The sequence below is a fragment of the Lagopus muta genome, chromosome 13 (assembly GCF_023343835.1).
Source record: "Lagopus muta isolate bLagMut1 chromosome 13, bLagMut1 primary, whole genome shotgun sequence".
In the NCBI taxonomy this organism is placed as follows: Eukaryota; Metazoa; Chordata; class Aves; order Galliformes; family Phasianidae; genus Lagopus; species Lagopus muta.
In genome coordinates, this window is record NC_064445.1 from 6,882,136 (window position 1) to 6,905,465 (window position 23,330).

At 37.0% G+C, this 23,330-nt stretch overlaps 1 protein-coding gene across 5 annotated transcripts in view; it reads right to left on the reverse strand.

Moving 5' to 3' along the window:
- The window catches only part of PCDH11X (protocadherin 11 X-linked), a 439,839-nt gene that overhangs the window by 371,232 nt on the left and 45,277 nt on the right, over nucleotides 1–23,330 (reverse strand). For all 5 annotated transcript variants that reach the window (XM_048959958.1, XM_048959959.1, XM_048959957.1 and 2 more), the window contains exons 2-4: nucleotides 19,554–20,137; nucleotides 5,618–5,665; nucleotides 622–3,108 (exon numbers count right to left, since the gene is read on the reverse strand). In XM_048959958.1, the coding sequence (XP_048815915.1) occupies nucleotides 622–3,108; nucleotides 5,618–5,665; nucleotides 19,554–20,093 (3,075 nt within the window). In that variant the 5' untranslated portion in view covers nucleotides 20,094–20,137. The remainder of the gene's footprint in view (nucleotides 1–621; nucleotides 3,109–5,617; nucleotides 5,666–19,553; nucleotides 20,138–23,330) is intronic.

Consider the following 23,330-nt stretch of genomic DNA (forward strand, 5'->3'; position numbering starts at 1 on the left):
CCAAGCATAGGAGCAAAAATGTGAAAACAATTATACCAATGCTTCTTATTTTCCTACAGCTCTGCCTACTCACAGTGCCATTCTACTCAAGTAGTCTGCTACTTTGGAAAATGGCACTGAATCTCTCCAATGAAAATCCTTGCCTGCTTTTAGTGACTTTGAAGTAAAGCTATGCCCAAATGATGGCTGCAATTCCAGACACCATTAATATTAAGAACCACTTATGAGGTCCTGTAAAGCTTTATTGTTTTCCACCTGGCCTAGATTGCTTCAACTCTTGAGCACACAATACTACAGAGGACAGTACCATAAACCCTCTTTGTTTCACACAGCTGCACAGCGTACAGAGGTAATGCAGGAAGTGCCATACTGCCATCTGCAGTCCAGAATACCCACCAGTGTAATAATTCACAGCTCAATTTCCTTGCAGCATTTTAATTTTTTTCTTAACACTGAAGAATCTCAAATTGTTTACCTTTTTTTTATGCTTCTATCAAACATGACTTTTCGTAACTTTTAATCATTGTGGAAAAATTTATTTTGCAGTGCTTAGAATTAGAGCTAAATTAATGGAAAAGAAAGAGGCGAAGGAGAAAGAGAGAACCTTAAAATTTCCATTACCTGTCTGGTGTGAATGGGGCCTGGGGTCTTGAAGCCTCCTTGACAGCTGCATTCGGAAACACTGTAAGGATCCGAGCTGCTTGATGAGCACTTGGAGAGTGAATCACAGCCCACCACAAAGGTGTTATCCAGAGGCAGTTCCTGAATGACATGGTGCTTCTTGGGGGGTACAGGAGTCTCAGGTTTAATTTGAAAGGTTGGCTGTGGAGAAGCAGACTTGTAGTGCTTTGCTAAATCTGGGCTATCAGGCTTAAATGTGGTTGGTGTAGTGGCCCAGTTATATTTTCCCATAGTCTGTTCTTCTAGTTCTACAGGAATGTCTAAAGTGCCATTTATGTGCTCATGGCCAGGATCATCAGGCTTAGATTCTTCAATAGTCACAAAATTGAGAAGAAGACTTTTTGGAGAGCGTTTCTTCTTCTTCTTCTTCTTCTTGATCTGCCTATTCTCTTGGTTTGGGGAAACCCACTCACCACTCTGCTTATTTTTCTGGACAACTTTGTGCCTGGGAGTCTGGCGGCATCGTACTAACGCAGTAACAAAAATTACCAGAATAACTGTCATTGTGCCTGCAATAATCGCAATTATGATCTTGACATAATCATTGGTTTGTGGGGTTATCTCACCATCCCCAATGTTCTGGCCAACTGGAGTTTCCATATTCCTGCGCACTAGCTCTTGTATGTAGGAACTATTGGTGACCGTCTCATTCACAAACAAATGCACAAGAGCTATAGTATAAAGAGACTCTGGCTGACCCAGGTCATTGACTTTTATCACCAGTCTGTGCAAGCCATGATCTGATGTGATTACCTTCTCTTTCAATGTAATATTGCCTGTTAACTGGTCAATTGCAAACAAGCCCCTTGAATTCCCTCCTATAATGCTGTAACGGAGCTCTGCATTCATTCCTGTGTCATTATCAACTGCAAAGACTTTAGTAACAACAGAACCTGGACTGGATGATGTTGGAACCAACTCGTATGAATAATTTGATGAAGGAATTACAAAAACAGGCCTGTTGTCATTTACATCAACAACATTGATCGTCACTTTGGCCGTTGAGGAACGCTGCAGTCTTCCTCCATCTACCGCTTTCACCTGAAAAGTGTATGACCCCTGCTGTTCTCTATCAAAAGTAATATTAGGTCTTATTACACCAGTAAGTGGATCGATAATGAAATTATCTCGACCATTTAATATAGACAGAGTGACTGCAGCATTCTCTCCAGAATCAGCATCTGTTACTGTGATAAGCCCTACTGTGCCATACATGGGTAAGTTTTCTGGAACATAGAAATTATATTCATTGTGTGTGAAAGCAGGGCTGTTATCATTCTGGTCCAGGACTGACACTGTCACAGTAGCATTGGTCTGCAAGGGTGGCATCCCATTATCCTTAGCCAGTACAGTGAAGGAGTACCTGTCTTGTTTTTCTCTATCCAGCTTTCTCACTGCTGTCAGAATGCCTGTACGGCGGTCAAGATTGAAAATAGGGGGTGCATCAGAACCTAGAATATAGCTGATCTCAGCATTGCGCCCACTGTCGGCATCTGTAGCACTTATCTTGGTTAGCTGAGTACCAGGAGCATTGTTTTCAGGGATGGAAAGACCTATGATAGGCTGTGTGAAAACTGGGGCATTGTCATTTTCATCTTTAATTTTGATCAAGAGCATTGCAGATTGGTTTAAGGGAGGTTTACCTGAATCTGAAGCTACTATTTTAATAGCATATTCCCGTGTGGATTCATAATCTAGAAATGTAGCTGTCTCCAGAAGAAACTGATTATCAAACACTGGCTTTAGTCTAAAAGGGACATCATGATCTGTAAAACAAGTAACTTTTCCATTCAGATCAGCGTCCTTGTCCATTACTGTTATCAATGCAATTTTTGTATTAAGTGGAGCTTTCTCAGACAAGAGCACTGTCCCATTCACTGGATTGATGATGTACCTTGTGTCAATTGATGGGACATTGTCATTAATATCTGTGACATTAACAGTCACTGTTGCTCTCGATGGAGTCGAACTGCCATCACTTGCCAAAACAGTTAGTTTGTGTACTGGAGATTCTTCCCTGTCTAGTGGCTCTCTTATGGTGATGAGACCAGTGGCATTATCAATAGCAAACAGCTTTTTGGCCAAGCTGGAGATCTGATTGCTGAAATAGAAGTGGATTTGTGCATTTGAGCCCAGGTCTGCATCAGTGGCATGGAGCTGAGAAACAGAGGTGCCCACTGGAGCATTTTCTGGAATACTAACTTCAACGTCATTCTCTTTAAAGACTGGACGATTATCATTCACATCAGTCACTGTGACTTGCAGGATTGCAGTGCTAGATCTTGGAGGACTTCCACCATCTTCAACTTTAATTTTCATCACATAGGTATCTTTCTGCTCTCTATCCAGGATCTGCTGGACAATCAGTTGAGGCCACTTATCTCCCTCAGGTGTCTCAATTATATCAAGACCAAATACATTCTGACCCTACAAGACACAGAAAGAAGATACTTTAGCATAGTAGTACATTTAAGCAGAGAATCATCTCAATGTTCTGAAATTATCACAAAATATATAAGCATTATACAGGAATTAACACTTTTCATATTTACTCCTTGTTTGCAATATTTAATTTTGCTCTAAGCCACCCAGGGACCTTAAAAAAAGCTTCAGAACATACATGGAAATGAACTTATACTTCAGAATAACAGGTTATGAGGGTTTTTTTTTGTTTTTTTTTTGGGGGGGGCAGGGGTACACGTGATTTGTTTGCTGGTTTCTTGGTGCTGCGTTTGCTCTTTAAACCAACTGCTCTCCTCCTAAAGAAAAGAGAAAATCCTTGGGACAGATGTGATTTGCTTTCTATACTGTACCATTGAGTGTGGAGAAGAGCAATGTAGCCAAAGTTCAAAGTGTCCAAACGTAAGGTAATATGCATGCACTAAAGGACTTAAACAAATCTTCAATTTGAAGGAAAACAAGAAAGTTAAAGGGACTGCCTCGTGGAACAACTCCGGACATGATCTGAAGCCATCATAATTTAAAAAAACAAAAATAAATCGTTTACTATACAGCCATAACAGTTTATTAGAAATACATAAAAAACACCTGAAAATTATTCCATTATTCCTCATGATTTGCTTTATATTTATCTTCTTTTTTCACTTGGATTGTTTTGTTTTGTTTTTTTTTTCATTAAAAAAAAAAATCACAGAACTGTGACATTCACTTTGAAAATAATTACTTCTTTTCACAGGGATTGTTGAACACATAACACTCCTGTAATGGAAAAGAAATACTATATATATTTGACAAACATGGCTTCCTTCAGAAGCCTTGCGTTGAAAAGAGCATGCTAAAATAAATACAATGAAACAAAACAAATTCTGTGTAAGAATGGACTGTTTTGTTTAAGTGTTTTGCCAGTCAGAATTTGACATAAACAAACATTTCTTTCATGGAAAAGAACTATCCATCCCCATTTCAAGCATAACTGAGCAACTTGCACAGTATTTGTAACATTATATTGCAACCAGGGGCAGTCTAAAGTGAAGTGGAGCACATTCTGAAACAATAAATAAGAACACAGCTTTTACTTATTCAGTAGAAGACATGAAAATATTAGTTTTAAAAGAAATGTCTTCTCAAATAGCAATTCTACATTTATCTCTCTATTGAGAGAAAGTGTGGGTTTCCTATTCATCTTCAATCAGCCTAGCAGTTAGTTGTAATAAATTGCATAACTACTAAGAAATAATGAATTATATATGTTTTAATATAGAATTCCAGAAAAAAAAAAAATAAATGTAACAAGCTGGTGGAGGGGGGCGGACATATCAGCTATCTTTTACTGCTTTATTTGTACACAAATTGACAGATGGGCAGTAATTATTCTATCATTGTATCTCACAACTACAACAAAATTTCTCATAGACTTTCAATAGGTTCAATTATACAAATGAATACACATCTCTGCATTTCTTCAACTACCAAGTCAAACGCAATTCTTCATTATATCATAAAATTAATAGATTTGATTCTCCATAACTACCATAAACTAAGGGAGAAACAGAAAAGAATGCAAAGAACAATTCCAGGTCAATTATTACCATTTGAGTAATTTTTATGAAAAAAAAAAAAAGAAAGAAAGAAAAAAAAAAAAAGGTTACTTAAGAAAATTTCTTGCTGTTCATTAGAGGATCATGCATCTTTTTAAACTACTAAAATAAAGGGATTTTTTTTTTTAATTTTTTTTTCCTAACTTAATTCACATTGGGATAGAGTTAAATACAGCCATACGCCACATTTTATCAAATGAATTTTCTGAGAGAGTGCTCCCATCCCAAACATTCCCAAAATGATGACACATTCAAGTAGCGTATTTTGAAGATTACAAATATATAATTCTCTCCCTCGTGAGAAAAGAAACTAAGAGTTAAAAAGAGAAACAGGAAAAAAAAACCTTCAGTGCAAATTTTTTACTGTTGAAGCAAATGGATCTATCATCACCAAAACCTCAGTGAAATCAAAATTTCCTACAATAAAATTGGTTTTGAACTGAACCTCAATCATCTCATTATCTCAGTGATCTGAAGGTTTCACCCACGCTAGAGTACTGCTATAAATCTTTAGAAGTGGTATAATAGGTAATTAACACTTATGTAGTACCTTTCACCATTAAATTAATTTTAGAAATAACCTGTTAGTTTTTTTTCCATGGCTGTATTAGAGAGTGAAAAATAAAACGCTGAATTTTCAATCTAAAAAGACAGTTTAAATGATGTAATCTAACTACTTCAAGCAGAACAAGGTTTCAGAGCCAACATCAACTTTAAGAAGCTCTGAGTTCTGATCACAATATTATTTACCAGTGGTTTAAGCAACTTGTAACCTTACTGGATTTTCATAACATCCTTTTCAGTTGATTCATGCCTAAGGTAATATTTGAAATGATGAAACTGGTATACTTGCTGAACACTCCTTGCCATATATTTACCTGATCATTTGTAATTGATCCAAATGTCCTTTTCGGAGCTGTTTTGGGCTGTCATGTAAAATAAAAAATTAGAGAGTTTTAAAACAATTGTAACATTTAGGTAAGTTAATAAATACATAATCAATTAAACATAGATATCTAATGTGATAACCTACAAAAGTCAAAGTATTACAATCAGGACTGCATGTAGCAAGGTGTACATAGTACATAGTCTACACCTAACTTGCCTCTAGACATGCACAAGGCACTATTACACTCTCTCTTCACAATATGTGATTGAATTCATTAGTTGTTGCCTACATTTGCTTTGTAACGACTGTTTTTTGCTTGTTTGTTTTTGCTCTAAATGTTCAAATCCACAGTAAAAAAAACTCGGAAGTTATACACCAATCTAAACTAAAATCTGTGTAGTCATAAACCTAACATGCTTCACCCATACACAGAAGATAAGGACACGATGTATTACCAACATCTACATAATAATTCACTATTTTTCAGCTTCCAATAACAAAAGTGGCTCTACAAAAGCTGGTCTGAAAGTGACAGACACTTCTACCAAATTACTAATCATTTCATTTCAACTAAACAAAAACAAAATTCAAAGCCCTTTTCTTTTAGAAACACTCCTTCCAAAAGAAGGAAAGTTAACAGCTGCCAGTAAGGCAATTAGCTAAGTAAGCCTGCCTCTTAACCTTCTCCATAACAATTTTTGAGACATTCACATGCATCCTATTAGACAGGAAGCTGATACAAAACCTGAAGGACAGTTAAAGGGATATCATATTTATGTCTGAGATATGCTATAAATTCCCTGTCCTCCAATATGCACTTTGCACTTCAAGTAAACACTATATTTATATCTCTAGATATAAAAACAAGGAAAAAACAGGAGTTGTTAGGCATTAATATATTTAGAAAGATAATTTTTATGTTCACATTACATGTGTGTGAGAATTACAGATTTGCTCCAAAAATCTAAGAACTAAGCGAAAGAAATGACTGTATTTTAGCCATGTAATTCCCTAACACATCACTGTGTTTTTGGACGTAACAAGTAACAGTTCTGAACCAGCTCCTAAATCACAACCTCATCTTGTTTGACAGCCAAACAAGACACCTTAGGCTCATAATCCCGCATTTTAGAGCTCTCAGATGAATGCTGACTGGGTGTTGGAGCAGTGTGAATCCGTAATGCCCCCCTATTCACTACCTGCACTATAACCATATCAGTACTCTCAGGCAGAAGGGGATTCAAACTGACAGTCACTTGTATACAAGAAAATAGAAACAACTGAGATATTTCTGAAAATTACCCTAAAGCAGAGATTGCCCAGGATCCTCAGCTTCTAGTACTTTTAGTTCAAATTTATCATGATGGACATTTATAGATTTGGCTCATGACAAGTGGAAAAAATAAAATTAAATAGAAAAAAAAAAACCTTTGACAGGACTTGTTAAACAAGTAAGCAACTAAACAAGTACTAAATGTAAGTTAAGGTTCATTGAATTATTTTGTTCTCTGTTATTTTCAAGATAATTTCATTTGAAAAGGTGCCTGATTTCTATAAACAGGTGGTAACTTCATTGCACCAAATCCATAGCCGTGCTTTTAGCAGAAAGTTATTTAGCATGAGTAACTTATTTGATCGGAGGCCCATCTAAACTGAAAGTTTGGCTACAAGCGAAACCACTGTATCCTCCTCTTATGTTTATGTTTGAGGACAAAATGTTGATAAAATTTTTCATTTGAATGTCATGATACACCTCTCCTCAGGTATCCAAAAATAAAAAAGAAAATAAATGAACAAAATCCGATGTCCTCCAGATTAATATCAGAAAGCCATTCTTTCACATGGACACATTTTTCCCAACACTAACACACAGCTTTTTGGGCTTGTCGGTCTGGAACAAATACTGGTGAACTGAAGATGACCGTAAGGCCTTCTCAGGGCCTTCACTCCTTGGAAAGTTTTCCAAAACTCAAAAGAGGAAGTTTATGTGGGAGGTGTAACAACCACTTCCTGGTTTTTACAGACACGAAGCTGTGCTTTTCGAACAATGAAACTCATCCTTTTTACATTATTCTGAGAAAACAGTGGAGCTAGCAAATAGAACTGTAAAAATATATGATGAAACACAAGTGCAAGATGCCCCTTCTCTACATACTGGAAGGTAATAAATTACACTGCAATTTCAGATTAATAAATCAGAGACAGCTGCTCAGAAGTAGTAACAGAGTACTGAAAGTAGTTCCACAGAGACTAAATTCTAATACTCATTAAATAGAAATCTTTTGATTATGTTCATCAGGGAATGCTGGGGATAAACCAAAAATGTATTTTTTGGTGCTGGATTTCATCAGAAAGCCAATTTGTCTTCTTCCTCCTCCAGTATTACTGATTCCCATTTGTGTGACTCAGTAGAACAGCAGCAAAAGAAAAAAATGAGAATACTGTGTTACAGTATGGTAGCAATCCCATTTTGAGACCCACCTCTGAAACCCTGTAATACTTGTGTGCACTGAAAATTTCACATTATAAGCCACCATGACTTTTGACTACGAGTTATATTCCTAAAAATGCCTTCTCTGCAAGTTGTTTGGAATAAAAAAAATCTTTAAAATGTATCTGATACACACATTTACAAGTATTCATATTCAAGATGGTACTACAGATGGAAATTATTATTCTATTTATTTCCTACCTTCAATGCAGTTCAATAAAACTGCACAGAAAGAGAAATAATTTATTATATTACAGCAATACAAAGACTTCTATCAACTGCATGTATGAACATGTAAGCAAAGTCAAAGATACTGAAAGAAGACAAAACTCTCTAAAACGACAGAATAACATCTAGGATTGAGTCAATTATTTCACAGAAATGTGAAGGACCACTCACTACAACAAAGTCATTTTCAGTTGTTACAAGGATTAGATTAGTATCTCAAAATCTTAAGGTCACACAATAAAACTAGTTGCTAGATATGTCATGCATTCTACCTACAGATTTTTTATTCTACTTCCACCCTCAATTAACTTTACTGTTACTGTAAGAAGAGGCACACATGGATATATACGAAAAACCCACTGTAAACTGGAAAATTAAATGAAATCAGTTTTGAAATTCAGTATTATGGCTTTTAACAAATCAGCAAAACCTAGACTGATTTACCAAAAGCAAGAATGATAGCTGGAATGCAGAGCTTCCATGATGGTTAAGCAGCATTAAAGTTATTCCTTATTATGCTCTTAAGCACAATCTGATTAGTTTTAACAGCTGCCCAGCAGGAAAAGCCAACCAATCATTCCACAGCAATATACATATTAACATACTTCTTTGCATTTAGTTTTCACTCATTTCAGGGGCAGGTACATATTGCACTACAGTTAGAGCTGGCACCTTTTGCTTTGAAAGTGATACCAAATATTCAAAATGAAAACAATGTCAGAAAATCCTGATAATCACAATAAAACTTAATACCTTAAAACCTTTTCTGATAAATAAACTTATTCCACTAATACATAACAGGCAGCAAATTGGTTTTGAGGTTCCATGGGAAACGGGATGGAGAGGAAAAATGAAAATACTGATTTGTTTGTAGTTTAGAATGTGCTACAACAAATAGTATTTAAAGATGCATAATGGAAATGAGGATAATATTATACAGCTAGGGTTAAAATGAAGTGGAAAACCTCAAAGAGAGTCATATAATATTCCATTCTTAAAAACATAGAACATCTTGACTCAAAAAAAAGAAAAAAGAAAAGAAAAGAAAGACAATATGCTTGATAAGGCAGAGAGAAAAAAAAATTACAATAATTTGACTTTGGAACATCAGCAATAACCATGGCAATAATACACATCACATTAATAGAGACAGCAATTATAGCACAGTGTGATAAAAATGTATTTCAACACTGACAGCTGATGATTCAGAATTTTTTCCTTTCACCAATGTTTCTTTTTTGTTTCCTTAAAATTGTCTGAAATGCTCTTTGCTACACGTCCCAGCATCAAAAGCTCTACAGGACTTCAGTGTTCAGACCCATTATATTTCTGGGCTAGGGAATATAAATTACTTTGCAATAAACCTTTCTTTCGGGAATAAAAATAACCATGCTAATGCAGTCAAGTGCCACAATCTACAGTTGACAGTGGATTTAAAAGTATTCTTTGATATTTATAAGTTTATAATTTTGGACTTAGCATTTTTCTTCCCTGTGTTTCCTCCTGAAAAGAAGAAAAACATTCATTCTGTGTATTTAGAGTAACAACTACAGGAATTATTTAATTCTCTATCACTATCAAAGATCTGAAAGCTAGAACTAAAAATCAAGAACACTATAATTGTATAAGCTTCTTTAATATTTGAATTATCTAATTAATGACATCTAAATCTAGGAGAAACTGTAATTCCCTCTACCATATTCAAAACATATCTTATAAACAGGAAATCTTTATCACCCCAAAAACAGGGCTTATGGAAAAATGATTTGGGCCAAAAGAAAAAACTCACAGGTGTAGAGAAGACATCTAGCCATGAAGTAACTCAGAATTTTTAATAATAGATTTGGAATATTACTAGGATTCATATGAACCCCATTGGAAAAATAATTCAAGCTTTCTCAAGACAGATATCCAAGTTTTGAGGAAAATTTTTATTGCTGCACCCACAATAAATAAAAGGAGCAGAAAATAATATTCACAATGTTATTCTGAAACTAAAATTAGAATGGATTGAGAACTTGCAGATTCCTTGCAGCAATACAAGCGTGATTAGTCACTTCCCATCAAAATTTGCGAGAACAATTTTTAACTCGGTCAAAAAACAATGGTATTCAAGTGAAATTGTTCCTGATGGAGACAGCTGTTGCTTGCTTTAGTAATAAGGTTCTTATTTAGCAACAATGAGTTTAGTCACAAACATCTGAAGTATGAAAAATACAAAAAAAACCACAACCGCTGCTGGATACACTGGTGAAGAGTAACACATCAAACAGAAAATCAAAGTTAGTATCACCATCTCAATCTAGAACACTTTAGATTACTAGATAATAGTAGAAACTACAGGTATAGCATGTCCTAAGTGCACTGTTTGCAACCTTCCAGAATAAAAGATGGTCAAAATATAAATTCCTAGCTATAAATATATTGTCTAAGCCGCAGTCACTTCCTCTTCTACATACAAGTAGTACAAGATACAGAATCCTCAAAGATGGAAAGAACCTCTGAAAGACATCAAGTCCAACTCCCCTACAATGAACAGAGACACCACAGCTAGATTAGGTTGCCCAGCCTCGCCTTGGAAGTCTCCAGGGATGGGGCATCAACCACATCTCTGATGTAACCTGTTCCAGTGCCTCACCACTCCCACTGTAAAAGATTTTTCCCTTCTGTCCAATCTAAATCTACCCTCTTTGAGTATGAAACCATTTCCCCATGCTTTATCACCACAAATTCTGCTAAAGAGTTGTCCCCCTTACCTTCCTGTAGCTCCCCTATAGACACTCAAAGGCTGCTATCTTGGAGCCTTCTCTCAGCCTCAGCTCTCTCAGCCCGTCCTTGAAGGAGAGGTGTTCCATTCCGTGGACCACTTTTGTGGCCCTTCTCTGGATGTTTACCTGGGCTCACTGCTCAAGTCTGTGTAGATGGCATCCTACTCCTCTGGTGTGTCAACTGAATCCAATAGCTTGAGGTCATCAATAAACCTGATGAGGGAGCACTTGACCCCAATGTTGATGTCACTGATTAAGATATTAAAGAGTATTGGCCCCAGCACTGACCCCTGTGAGACATCACTTGTCAATGATCTCCATCCAGACATTGAGCCACTGACGACCACTCTCTGGACTCAATCCTGCATCCAGTTCTTCATTAACTGAACAGTCCACTCATCAAATCCATGTTTCCAATCAATAGCTGTTCCCTTGTCCACTGATGCAGTAACACCATCATAGAAGGCCACTAGGTAGGTCAAATAGAATTTGCCCTCAGTGAAACCACGCTAGCTCTCCTGTATCACCTCCCTGTCTTCCATGTGCCTTAGCATGGCTTCCAGGAGGATCTGTTCCATGCTCTTCCCCAGCACAGAGGTGAAACTGACAGGTCAGTAGTTCTCACTGTCACCCTTTTTACCTTTTTAAAAAATGGGTTGATAGCAGGACAGGGGGAAAGAGTTTAAAGTTGAAAGAGGGGAGATTTAGACTGGATATCAGGGGAAGTTCTTCACAGAGAGAGTGGTGAGGTGCTGCAATGGACTGCCAAGGGAGACCGTGGATGCCCTGTCCTGGAGGTGTTCAAGGCCAGGCTGGATGGGGCCCTGGGCAGCCTGGTCTTGTATTAAATGTGGAGGTTGGCAGCCCTGCCAGCAGCACAGTGTTTGGAGCTTGATGATCCTTCAGGTCCCTTTTGACCCAAGCCATTCTATGATTCGTCACTTACACTGAGAGGGACCCTATCTCCTCCTGCCACACCAAATGTATGAGGGCTGTGTGGCAAGCAGTTATCAGGGAAGACTGAGGCAAAAAAAATTAAGTACCTCAGCCTTCTTCTTGTCTCTTGTTACCAGTCTGCCTCTGTCTCTTATTAGGAGGAGTATGTCCTCCTGGACTTTCCTTTTCTGGTTGAAGTACCCGTACAAGCCTTTCTTGTTCTTTCTGGCATCCCTAGCCAAGTACAGTTCAAGTTGGGCCTTGGCTTTCCTGACCTCATCCCTACAAAACCTTGCAGCCTCCTTACACTCTTCTCATGGTACCTGTCCCTGTTTCCACTGTCTGTGCATTTTCTCTTGCCCTTCAGTTTGACCAGCAGGTTCCAGTTCAGCCACACTGGTTTCGTGCCTTCCTTTCCTGACTTGCTATACCCAGGGATGGAGAGCTCTTACACCCTGAAAAAAGTCTCCTTAAAGATCTGTCAGCTCCACTAGCTCCACACACCCTTGATCATGAGGACTGTCTCCCAGGGTGTTCTGTTAACTAACCCCCTGAAAACCTGGAAGTTAGCTTTCCTGAAGTTTGACTTCCTAATTTTACTGTTCAGTCATCACATGTTCCTCTGGAAGGAGGTAACTTGTAACAGAAGAGGTAACTTGTTACACATATTTCTCAGCTAGCAGATCTGAGGATAGACAATAACTGGAAACCTGCAGGCCTCACCTGATCCCTTGAATGGCTGCAAAATCAAGGCACGTCCTGCTACCTGAAGATCTATTTCACTAGAAATGTAGATTCAGTAGCTCCAAAATAAGATAGAAAGCTATCAACTAAACTTTACAACTGCTTAATACATTGTACCTGGAGTAGTGTTTATCTGTTTAAGGAATTACTAGTAAACATTTTTTGTTGTTGTTTCTACTTCTATGTGATTTACCATTGAGAAAACTACAAATAATTCTTAAATTGTCAATTTGCCCGTACAAGTGAAAGTGAGGTTTTTATTCAATATCTTTTGGAAGAGCTTAAAAAAGTGTTTATCCCTAAGTGTGTTTCCTATGCAGTTGGATTCAAAGGACTATGTAAGGATATCCCAAGTCAATTATGCTCAGCATCACCACATCTGTGTTAACATACTGATCTGTCTGGACATCAGCAAATGATAATATTCACATAAGATGGATGAACTGAAGATCTCCATTTGACAGATTTGTGCCTTCTAGCTTGAGTCTATCATCTTGCCCACACAGAGACATGCTAAGTTATATATTATTGTTTCATGACAGCTAGTGTGAAAATCAGAGCCTTGAATGCAAAAAGATACACCAACTTGTCCCTCACCCTAACTCACTGAACTTACTGTGCCTGGAAGCAAGACTTTCTCCTCCAGTCTTCAGTCAACCCCTGAAAGGGATGTCAGGATAACGGAACCTGACAGTTTTACAGTAATGATGCCATAAACCACCCTAAAGGAGCCTTGTATCAACCAACAAGAAACAATTACCTTGACTCTTGACTCACTGGATTCAAACTACCATCGGTCATTAGCAGAGTTCTATCTACTTAGAGACAGTAATTCACAACTGTAAGAATGTAAATCAGATTATTTTCCCCCTTAAAAATAAGACAGTGACTATTTAAAAAAAAAAGCTCATAGATGACCACTTAACCTTCCAAGATCTCTCTGAACAAATTACTATTGAGCAATATTTGTATTCTACCACAAACCTTTTCACAATGAAATATACTTTAATACTTCATATAATAAGAAAAATTGACAAATTAAGGGTTTTGTAGGAAGGCAAACGTTGAATTATATAATAAAATAGTGACAATATGGTTTTGATGGAAAGTTGAAGTTAAAATATTTTGAAGAAAGGGAGCTATATAGAGGGAAGACAACAAATCTATTATTGTGTGAAATTTGCTTACATAGCTGAAGTTAAGCAATGGGAAAACAGGGAGAATAAAAATACGTTTTGCTAGATTTCCAAGAGTAAGGACAAACAGGAAGGATAAGAATTCTATCTATTTATAATACAAATTTCTCCAATCTTCCTATGATTATTAATAGAAAATAAGATCAAATGAAAGTTATTTCTCCCTTTCATATATTAGAAGAGGAGCTTTTTGAGACTTTAGGATGTCACTTAACAATCTTAAACATGCCTCAAGTTTCCACATCTCATTTTATAGCTAACTTCAGCTCATGTCATGTCATCCACCCACTCAAAACTTTTCACCTAAGCTGAAAGCTGCATAAACTCTCTACTCTGTTTGAACTATTTCTCATTATTTCAGAATATTTTATACCTCGTAAGGAAACTTAACAGGAAAACTCTGCACAATTTGTGTTAAAGGGTACGAGAATTGCTCCAAAAGTAATACCTCCGGTTTTATTATGTTGGCCCATGATGCCAGAGGAGGGTGTTGGATGGCAGTAGAGGTTGAGTCTTCCAGGCAATATTCAGGCTATGCATAAGATGCCAGCAGAGGGGCAGTCTGACAGAATGGCATCTGACGTGGATCAGTGTATGAAGTACAGGTAAAACTGAATTCATCTATACAGAAGTAATTGCCCCATTGACATTCATTGATACCTGCTGAATATTTATGAAGACCAAACAGTGGATGTGAGCATCCACATCACAGTGGATGGAAAGTTTCAGCAGCAGAAAAAGCTACATGGAAGATAAGCCACATTCCTGACAGCCAAGCACAACTCTCACAACACAAAATGAAGAGCATTTTGATCAACTCATCCACATGAATCAACTACTGGCACTGATAGAGTTTTATAGCAAGACTTTTTATATTAAATGGTGTTATTGTGCTCTTTATATCTGTTGTAGTTTCTATGGAAATAAAGAGGAGGCATTACTTCTAGGACTTACACGGCTTTACAATGGTAACGACCTATGTGGACTAAATGAAGCTACACTGTAACATCAAAGAAATACATAGATCCATAGCTGCAACAGAGAAAGTGCAAGATGTTTCAATTTTGACCTATTCCTTATAAGTACTGCAGACTTCAAAAGAATTACTCTGCATCCTTCAAAATACAGACCCAGTGTCCTAGCAAACCTTTCTCTGCTGAAGGGCAGCTAAAAGTTACCTTAGAAAGGCAACACATCCAACTCTCCATATTTATTAAATTACAGGCACTAGAGGGTGACTTTAGAGCTTGGCAGGAGCGCACCTCTAGAGCAAAAAATTTCCTAAATCTACTTTAGAGCCCCCTAAATCTATTATCTTTCCCACCTTTGCTGGCACGTGAAGTAAGAGAGAAAACAAAGCAGTGTTCCCCAAATACATGAAGTATAATGCATAAGAGCTATTACAGTGATAATGGAAGTTAACTTGTCCTGCAATGTTACACTTAATAAAGTCCCTATGTTAACTCAATTAAGGGACTGTGAAGTAAGAAAAACAAATCAGGAGCACAAAGACAGGAGGTTTAAGCAGCTGATGATTGGGTCAATGTAGACATTCTGGTGAACACCTATGCTGAGATCGTTCCAAGTGGATGAGCATCCACAGCCTCTGTTTGTGTCACCATGCAACTTGTTTGCAGGGTGCTTCCTTCCCTTCTGTCTAATGTACTCAACTACTAAGATCATACTGGTATCACACTAAAAAGCAAGCAGGTCATAGGGAATTTCCATTTTCCCACCTTCAGCATCAGTCTTTTTGCTATCAAATTTGTAATTCTGTCTATGATATGATTTTCAATACTGATTTCATAAATCTAACTATTCTGTTCTTATTTAACTGCAAATCTAGTCACACTTTGTAATTTTAACTGCCTTCCTTGCTTTCATTTTACATAAAATATATCTTCTTACATTCCCAATTTTCACAGACAAGCAGTGATGTTAGTTACTTGATCCCAAACTCCTGCAAGGCTCAGAAAAGAAACTAGTTTCAAGAGAAGTCTAGAAATCTGATGAAGATTTGTAATCTCCATCTTCCATAAGTCAAGGAATTGATAAATTGTATCAGAAAGCAGGGAAAAGCTTAGACTGAAAGACATTGCAAGAGATGATTTACAGTACCAAGAGGTAACTCTCCCCATCAGAGGCAAGACTGACATGTTGTGAGACTGAGTAAGAATCTATTTTGTCAGATTACAGATGTATGAACTGACAGCTACAAAGAGATTATTATATAAATCTAGAAGGAATCCACCAGCTGCTTCTGATGATAGGTAAATACAGGAATAATATTCTGACAAGTAAGAGTAATGGAACTATAGCAGTAACACCAACCTAATTTCCCCCAAACTGACACAGATTAAACAAGCAACAAACTATCAGAACAAAGGATTAGCTCACATTAGAAAATGCTCTGCTCCTGTAAGAGCAGAGCTCTGCTTTCACTCTAGTCCATTGCTAATTGCACGTTGTAAATACGCACCGTGTAGTTTATGTGGTTGTGCTGGTTGACAAGAAATGCTAAGGAGTCAATAATAGGATTTAATTTAAGCAGGCACAGATATGAATCCATTTGGAAGAACAAAGCTGACTCTCCACAACAGTGTTCTGAGATCCTGTTTAAAAAACTGCTCTGAAACAGCTCTCATTTTTAACAGTCAAGAGAATAACAAAATGCTTCACATGGCAATCCTCAAAGCTAAAGCACAGGCCTGTGTAAATTCCAAGTCTACTGATCAGGTTATACTAAATATTAGCTTGCCTTGAACTCAAACATGTGCTGTAATCAACAACAGCATGCATGCATTTTTAACACACTGATGGTATTACCAGACACAACGCGTAAACATTTTATGTACATTTGTGAGCAGCCTGACCACCCGAAGAAGCAAAGACCCGTGGACCATGTAGTTGCTCAGGGAGGCAACCACGTGATGCAAGAAGAATAAAACATGCACTGTCAACTCCCACTTTATGCTCAACTAAGACAAAAATCACTGCTTTCTTATCTGGCCATTTCCCTCCTGAACTGCTTCACCATCTGTCGTAGCTTTCTTCTCCATCACCTCCTACTATCAATGTTATGCCATCCTTCCTCCCTCTCTAGACTTAAGGCAGTTGTTCACTGTAAATAATTTTCTTTTTAAAATTACTTTTAATTAAGTTCACCCTCCCTTGCCTTGTCCACAGTAAACACTACACAGCATCTGCTATTTGAACACTTCATGTTATCCTATCCACAGTTTGGGCACTGCAGTAGAGCATCATGAACATTTATAGCTCTATGCACAATTTCTTTGGCTAACAGCAAGGTGTACTGCATGACTGTTTCCTGAAATCTTCTTTATTGTGGCAAAAAAGAAAGCTTCACGTATTGTTGGAATATGACTATTTTTAGGTCATTCAGTATTTGTAAACTTCAACTCGAATGACTTGGTCAGTTGCTAGAACTATCACACTGCTATCACATCTTCAAAAATGTTGCAACTGCTTTTCTAAATAAGAAAACAATTCAAAAGGAATCCTACAGACCATATTTGGGTTTTCTTACAAACACTGAGATGAAAACTAGAAACACTGTTTTCCTTAGAATTGTCCTCCATATGACTCCTGAGTAGGACAGGAACAAACACAGAGGTTATCAACAACTGTTATTTTCTCAGAGTTCACAGTTTTCAGACATTATATCGTTCAATCACAGACACCTGGGAAGGTCTGAGCTTCTCATACCATGAATCAGTTACAAAAAAAGTCTTCTTCTATTCAGATGTTTTGAGAAAATGCAGGAAGGAAAAAATATGCAAATGCTAATTTGAGTGGTAATTTAAATTGTACAAAACTGTGAGTGTTCCATTAGACAAATCAAACCTTGTGTTACAAAACTTGCTAGTAAGTCTGAACCCAAAACAAAAGAATAACATTTTAAGATGTTCTGTTTTCTTTTTAGAAAGAGGTAGGAGTTTCAAATAAAGTGAGTCACCTAATTAAATGACTTTGTAATGCATTAATTATCTGTTTTGCAAAAAAACTGAATACAACAATTAAATGCAACCTTTATCCCATACAGGAAATACTGTAACATTTGATTATTTCAAATAAAGTACAGAGTTGCTGAAAATGTGCTAACGACCTCTAAGCTACACAGATGAGTTTGTAGTTAACAGCTTGGTGTCTTTAGAAAATTGTTATGTCAGAAATCTCTTTACCTTTTCTGAGAAATAGGCCTGGCTCTGTACAGACAGTAGAGTATTTTAGCTAAATTTTTTTACAAGTGAAATGCAACTAAAGAGATTTCCCTTCATTGAACAGCTTGTTAATTTGCCATTACTTTCTCTAAAGTATGTAGCAACATATTCACTCTGTTGCTGCATGCATATTAAAGCTTCAGCTTTTGTGCTTCCGTGAAGTGACATGATATGCATATCTAATCACCTCCCACCTCCACGCTCACTGCCCTGCCTTCACATCCGCTGCTTACCCCAAATCCCCACAACACTGTTACATTACCCCTGCTAAATTCATCCTGTGCATTTGTATATGCTGTCACATTTCTGTATGCTGCTTAAATAGTGAAGGAAAATATTAACACATCAGAAGACATCAGTAACTTCACAGCGTACCCCCAGCAAGAGGCACAGAGTAATGTATGAGATGCATTTTGGAAGAAAATGCAAGCAACACCATTTTGTGTTCATTCTCCCTCCTAACACTGTTAACCCATGGGAAAAAATTCTCATGCACCTCTTCCCTTCCCCATTCATCTCCCTTATCTTCCACAGTGAACGATGGATCTTTGTTTATACGCTCTGTCCTGCCTGCTCAACAGCATCTTTCATTTCTACCACTTCCTTCTCCTTCTTTTTTGATCACTTTTGATACTAACACTGTAAAAACTACCAGGAATTGAGTAGAGTAATACATTGATGCTACTATTCCATACAGTGTCTGTCTGATGAAAACTGTTTTGGCAATATACAGATACTTTCCAAGCTACGTGAAATCTCTGTCTTATTTAAAGACAGTAAAACCATAACTTGAAAATTACCTGATAAGAAAGCACACAAGAGAAAAATGTAATTAAAGCATAGACAGAACAGCTATTACAGAACAGAATAGTCTGTCTTACTATTTCATGGCTTCTCTATAAGAGAGCACATTACTTAATCTCCTGGGCTAAGCACTACTGCTCAAATATAACAGTCATGCAACAGGGAGGCACAAACCCACTGCAACATATTGTTATATTATTATATTGGTGGTGATGAGAGCACATCCTTGATGGTGCAAGAAGATTATCAGCCAAAGCTGTACAAATAATTTGAATGTCAGTGGACTGTTAAGGAAGACGTGCGTGTTTCAGTTACACAGGCACACACACACAAGCAGCTTTCTCCAAGAAGATGAACTACAATGCTCTCAGGTGTATAGGATAAGATTTCAAAAGCTATCTGCAGTGTACCACTACCACAATTCACAGTTTCATATTTCTAATGATTTGATGAGAACTGACAATAGTTGCGGGTCAGCAAAGACAAACAACAACACATTAGAAGAGAAGAAACTCACCTTAAGTAGTTCATAATGCTGAATACCATTCACACCAATGTCTGGATCAATGGCAGATGGAACAGAATAGCGAGAATTAATCGCTGTGTTTTCAGGGATAGAGATGTTAATAACTGTAGATGGGAAGAGGGGGGCATTGTCATTTATATCCTCTATTAGGAATCTGATCTTGACCAGTCTGAAGACTTCATCAGGCAAAACGGCAACCTCCACCTCATAAAAGCAGCGATTCTCACTAAAGATGCCAGAGCACAGCTTCTCTCGGTCTATGCGGTTTGCAGTTGTAAATATCTCACCAGTGTTCTCCTCCACTCGTACTAGTGGTACATCCCCAGTCTTATACACAAGCTTGAACTGTAGTGGCGAGGAAAGGGGGACATCTGGATCCAGTGTTAAATTAAGATCCTTGAGCAAATTGCCAATGAGGACATTTTCAGGCAGTTCTTCCCGCACTGTGTAGTTCTTCTCCTGCGCTCCAGATTGAAATACAATACAGGCTAATAAGACTGCCAAGAGGTAGGTTCCAGACAGCAAGTCCATTTCCAAATTGACTAATGAAGGTTCATGCAGAACACCAGGAGTAGCTGGAAAAAAAGGAAAAGAGAAAAAATGTTAAGAATATACAGAATATTGTGGTTTGTAAGTGGTGAAGGCATGAAAGGACTGCCTTTCCCATAGCAAACAAGCTGCAGTGATTGAAAACCCATCTAATAAAATGGTATTTGACTCAACAGTCCTTCAGAAAACTCATAAAATGTCTTGCATGTATTTTTACTTACAACTACTTACTTAACTTGAGGAAAGAATCCTGGAACTGAACCAGAGTTAACAAGCACAAATAACAACAAAGACAAATAATTATTTCTATATCCAGCTTCAGATTTTTCTTTTTGAAGAAAATCCTTTCCCTTGAACCCCCTGCCATCTGTCCTCAATTTTTGTCTCCAGTAAAAGTATATGCAAGGAATTTGGAAGCAACCATCTGCCGGGAACAGGAGCTTTTTATACCTTCTGCTTTGAGGTGGGAAACTAAGAACATGCATTTACCTTGCCTCCCGGTTTGGGGCTTATAAAGTTATATATTTGTTGACCAAATTTATTTGCTCTTGTTTTTAATAAAAGAACTTAAACTAGCAAGAAAAACTAGCAGATAGTGCAGAGTTCTTCAGGCTGAAGACTTTCCAGCAAACAAATCGTAATACAGCACTCTCCAAGGAGAGAAGGTTTGATTTGGTCTTTGAAAAATAAACTGCTACTCAATTCAGTCAAATTTATGTTTGTTACCAAAACCCATGACAAGAGTGGACAAATTCCAACATAAAATAAGGAGAAGAACAAAACACTGAAACTTTTCAATCTAGCACTAAAGCTAAAACATTTTTCCTACCAGCAAGCATAATCTTGTAGCGGCCTCAGCTATCCAATAGCTCACCAGGCCAGCAAACAATCTCTACCTCGGATTCTTGCCATTAATCTCCAATACAGTGGGATGTATTGTGCTTTCTTTGATTAAAAAACAAAAACAAAAACAAAAAAACAAACCTAGAGAGAGAGAGACTGTGCAGGAAGGATTTCCCCTCTGTATTTAATGTGTCTTCTGGAGAATCAATTGAAAGAAATTTAATGCAACTCTAAATCTGGTGAAGTCTACTTATACATGAGCAAAGCACTCTGAGACACCAACACCTTTAAAGTGAAACACAGGTTTGATTAGGGTTGAGTAAAAGAACATTATGTACTTTACATTCTAATTTCTGAATAACCATATTTTCTCCTTTCAAGATCATTAGCAACTGAACTAAATTTACTGAAGGACTGAAGAATGGAATGACTTATAGGTATATACAGATAAATACCTTCAGCTGACAACATTTAGAGAAAAAACACTGTTTAGTTCCACGCATAGAATATGCTGCTTTGCCTAATCTTTACATCAATCTGCCTTCACATAATGCAGGATAATCCTGAATACTATTTAAGTAAGATAACTTTCAAGAGTTCGGTCTGAATTTATTTTCATAGTTAATGAAATTTCAGATCCTACCAGCTCAGTGTCTTTTTCAAATACAGCTTTATTTGCCTATTTATATTATTTTCACTGCTTGGGTTAAAACCATTAACTTTTTCCCTCTCTTTCCTGACGTTATTCTCTACTCTCCCTGTCATAGTACAAAGTGATTTACAACTGTGGGTCAAGCTGCATTGGTTTAAGGAATTCTTAAAGCCAGTATTTATCTTCACCCTTTAGTTACTGCCTTTCAGCAGTATCACTTCCAAAGCAATTTAAATTAAAACATTTGACTTGGCAGTGAAACAGATTAGGAACACAAATTTAATTATTCCATTTCAACTCTGCAACCTGCTTTTCAGTGGGAGTAAGTAGCAGATAAAGAAAGCAACTTCTAACATTCCAAGGTGTTATCTTTCTACATCAACATGATTTAACTGCAAAGCATTTTCTGGCTTTGTGATTACACGTAAGGAGCAACACGTAAGAAAAATCCAATTCTGCAAGTCCTCACTTATGAAAAAAGTCATTACCAACAAGAGTTATTCAATTAACCTGAACAAGATTACAGACATGGGTGAAAACTGGATATGCAATTTACGTGGCACAGGTACTGCATTACCTGCAGTATTCAGTAGTTCAACATCAGGCATAACACAACACTAAAAACGTATTCAAGAATGAAGAAACAACATACTATAAACAGCCATTCTATAAATCCATTACAATATTGCTCATTTACATATGTAAATGAGCAAGTCATCAGCAGATACTGGTTATCATTGACAGTAACACTACGGTAGCAGCATGAATTTAATGAAAGAACTGTGGTGAAACTGCACAAATATACCAAGCTAGTTAAAATAGTTCTAAGCTACGTTTGCTGTATTTGTCCCCAACTCTCTAACAAACATCACACCTGCTAAAGGAATTGCACATGTATACTCGAGCTGCAAAAGGACCTTGTTTCAGAAATCTACTTTTTGGTATACATGATTGTTTAAAAAAGAAATAAATTTACTTTGTTTTCACACAAAACAACAACAAAAACCTGTATGGGATACTGAGTGACAGATATGGGGCTGCAAGAGACTGTAATACGTAAGTAGGTTAGTCAGGAAACTGTGAAGTGGAACTTCCACTCCTTACATTACAACATATATTTTTCCCCACTGTATTTTAGGATACAATGTTGAATCGTGCCATTAAAGCTATTTTTGTTTTGGAAGAAATATAGTAAAACACTGAAACAGGAGGGCACTATTACTGTAACCATGACATAAATAGTAATGTCACTGTGTTTGTTATTCCCATACATTTTCCTGAAAAACAAAATGGTAAAGACATGAAGTACACAATGTTAAAGAGTTAAAACTCCTAGAAAACAAAACAAAACAAAACAAAACCTGCCTGGCCTTAAGACACGAATACACACACACACACACACACACATATAAAACCTCATAATTCATAATTCTTAAAGTTTTGGAGAATGTACTACATTTTAATACTTTTTACCTGTCTTTCTAATCAGTTCTAGGAACAGTTTTGGACCCTTAAGAACTGTTCTACAGTTACAGCCCTTTAAAGTGGCAAAAAAAGATTAGTCAAGTTTTCAGTTTAGACATATGATGGAACATCTTATGCCATGGGAAGAGTGTTGTTCTTTAAGCAACCTATTTATATAGTCATAGCTGTATGTTGCCTGTCATTTATGTCATAGCACTGATGGGAATACTATGGCAACAGCAATGCAAAGAGAGGAGCAG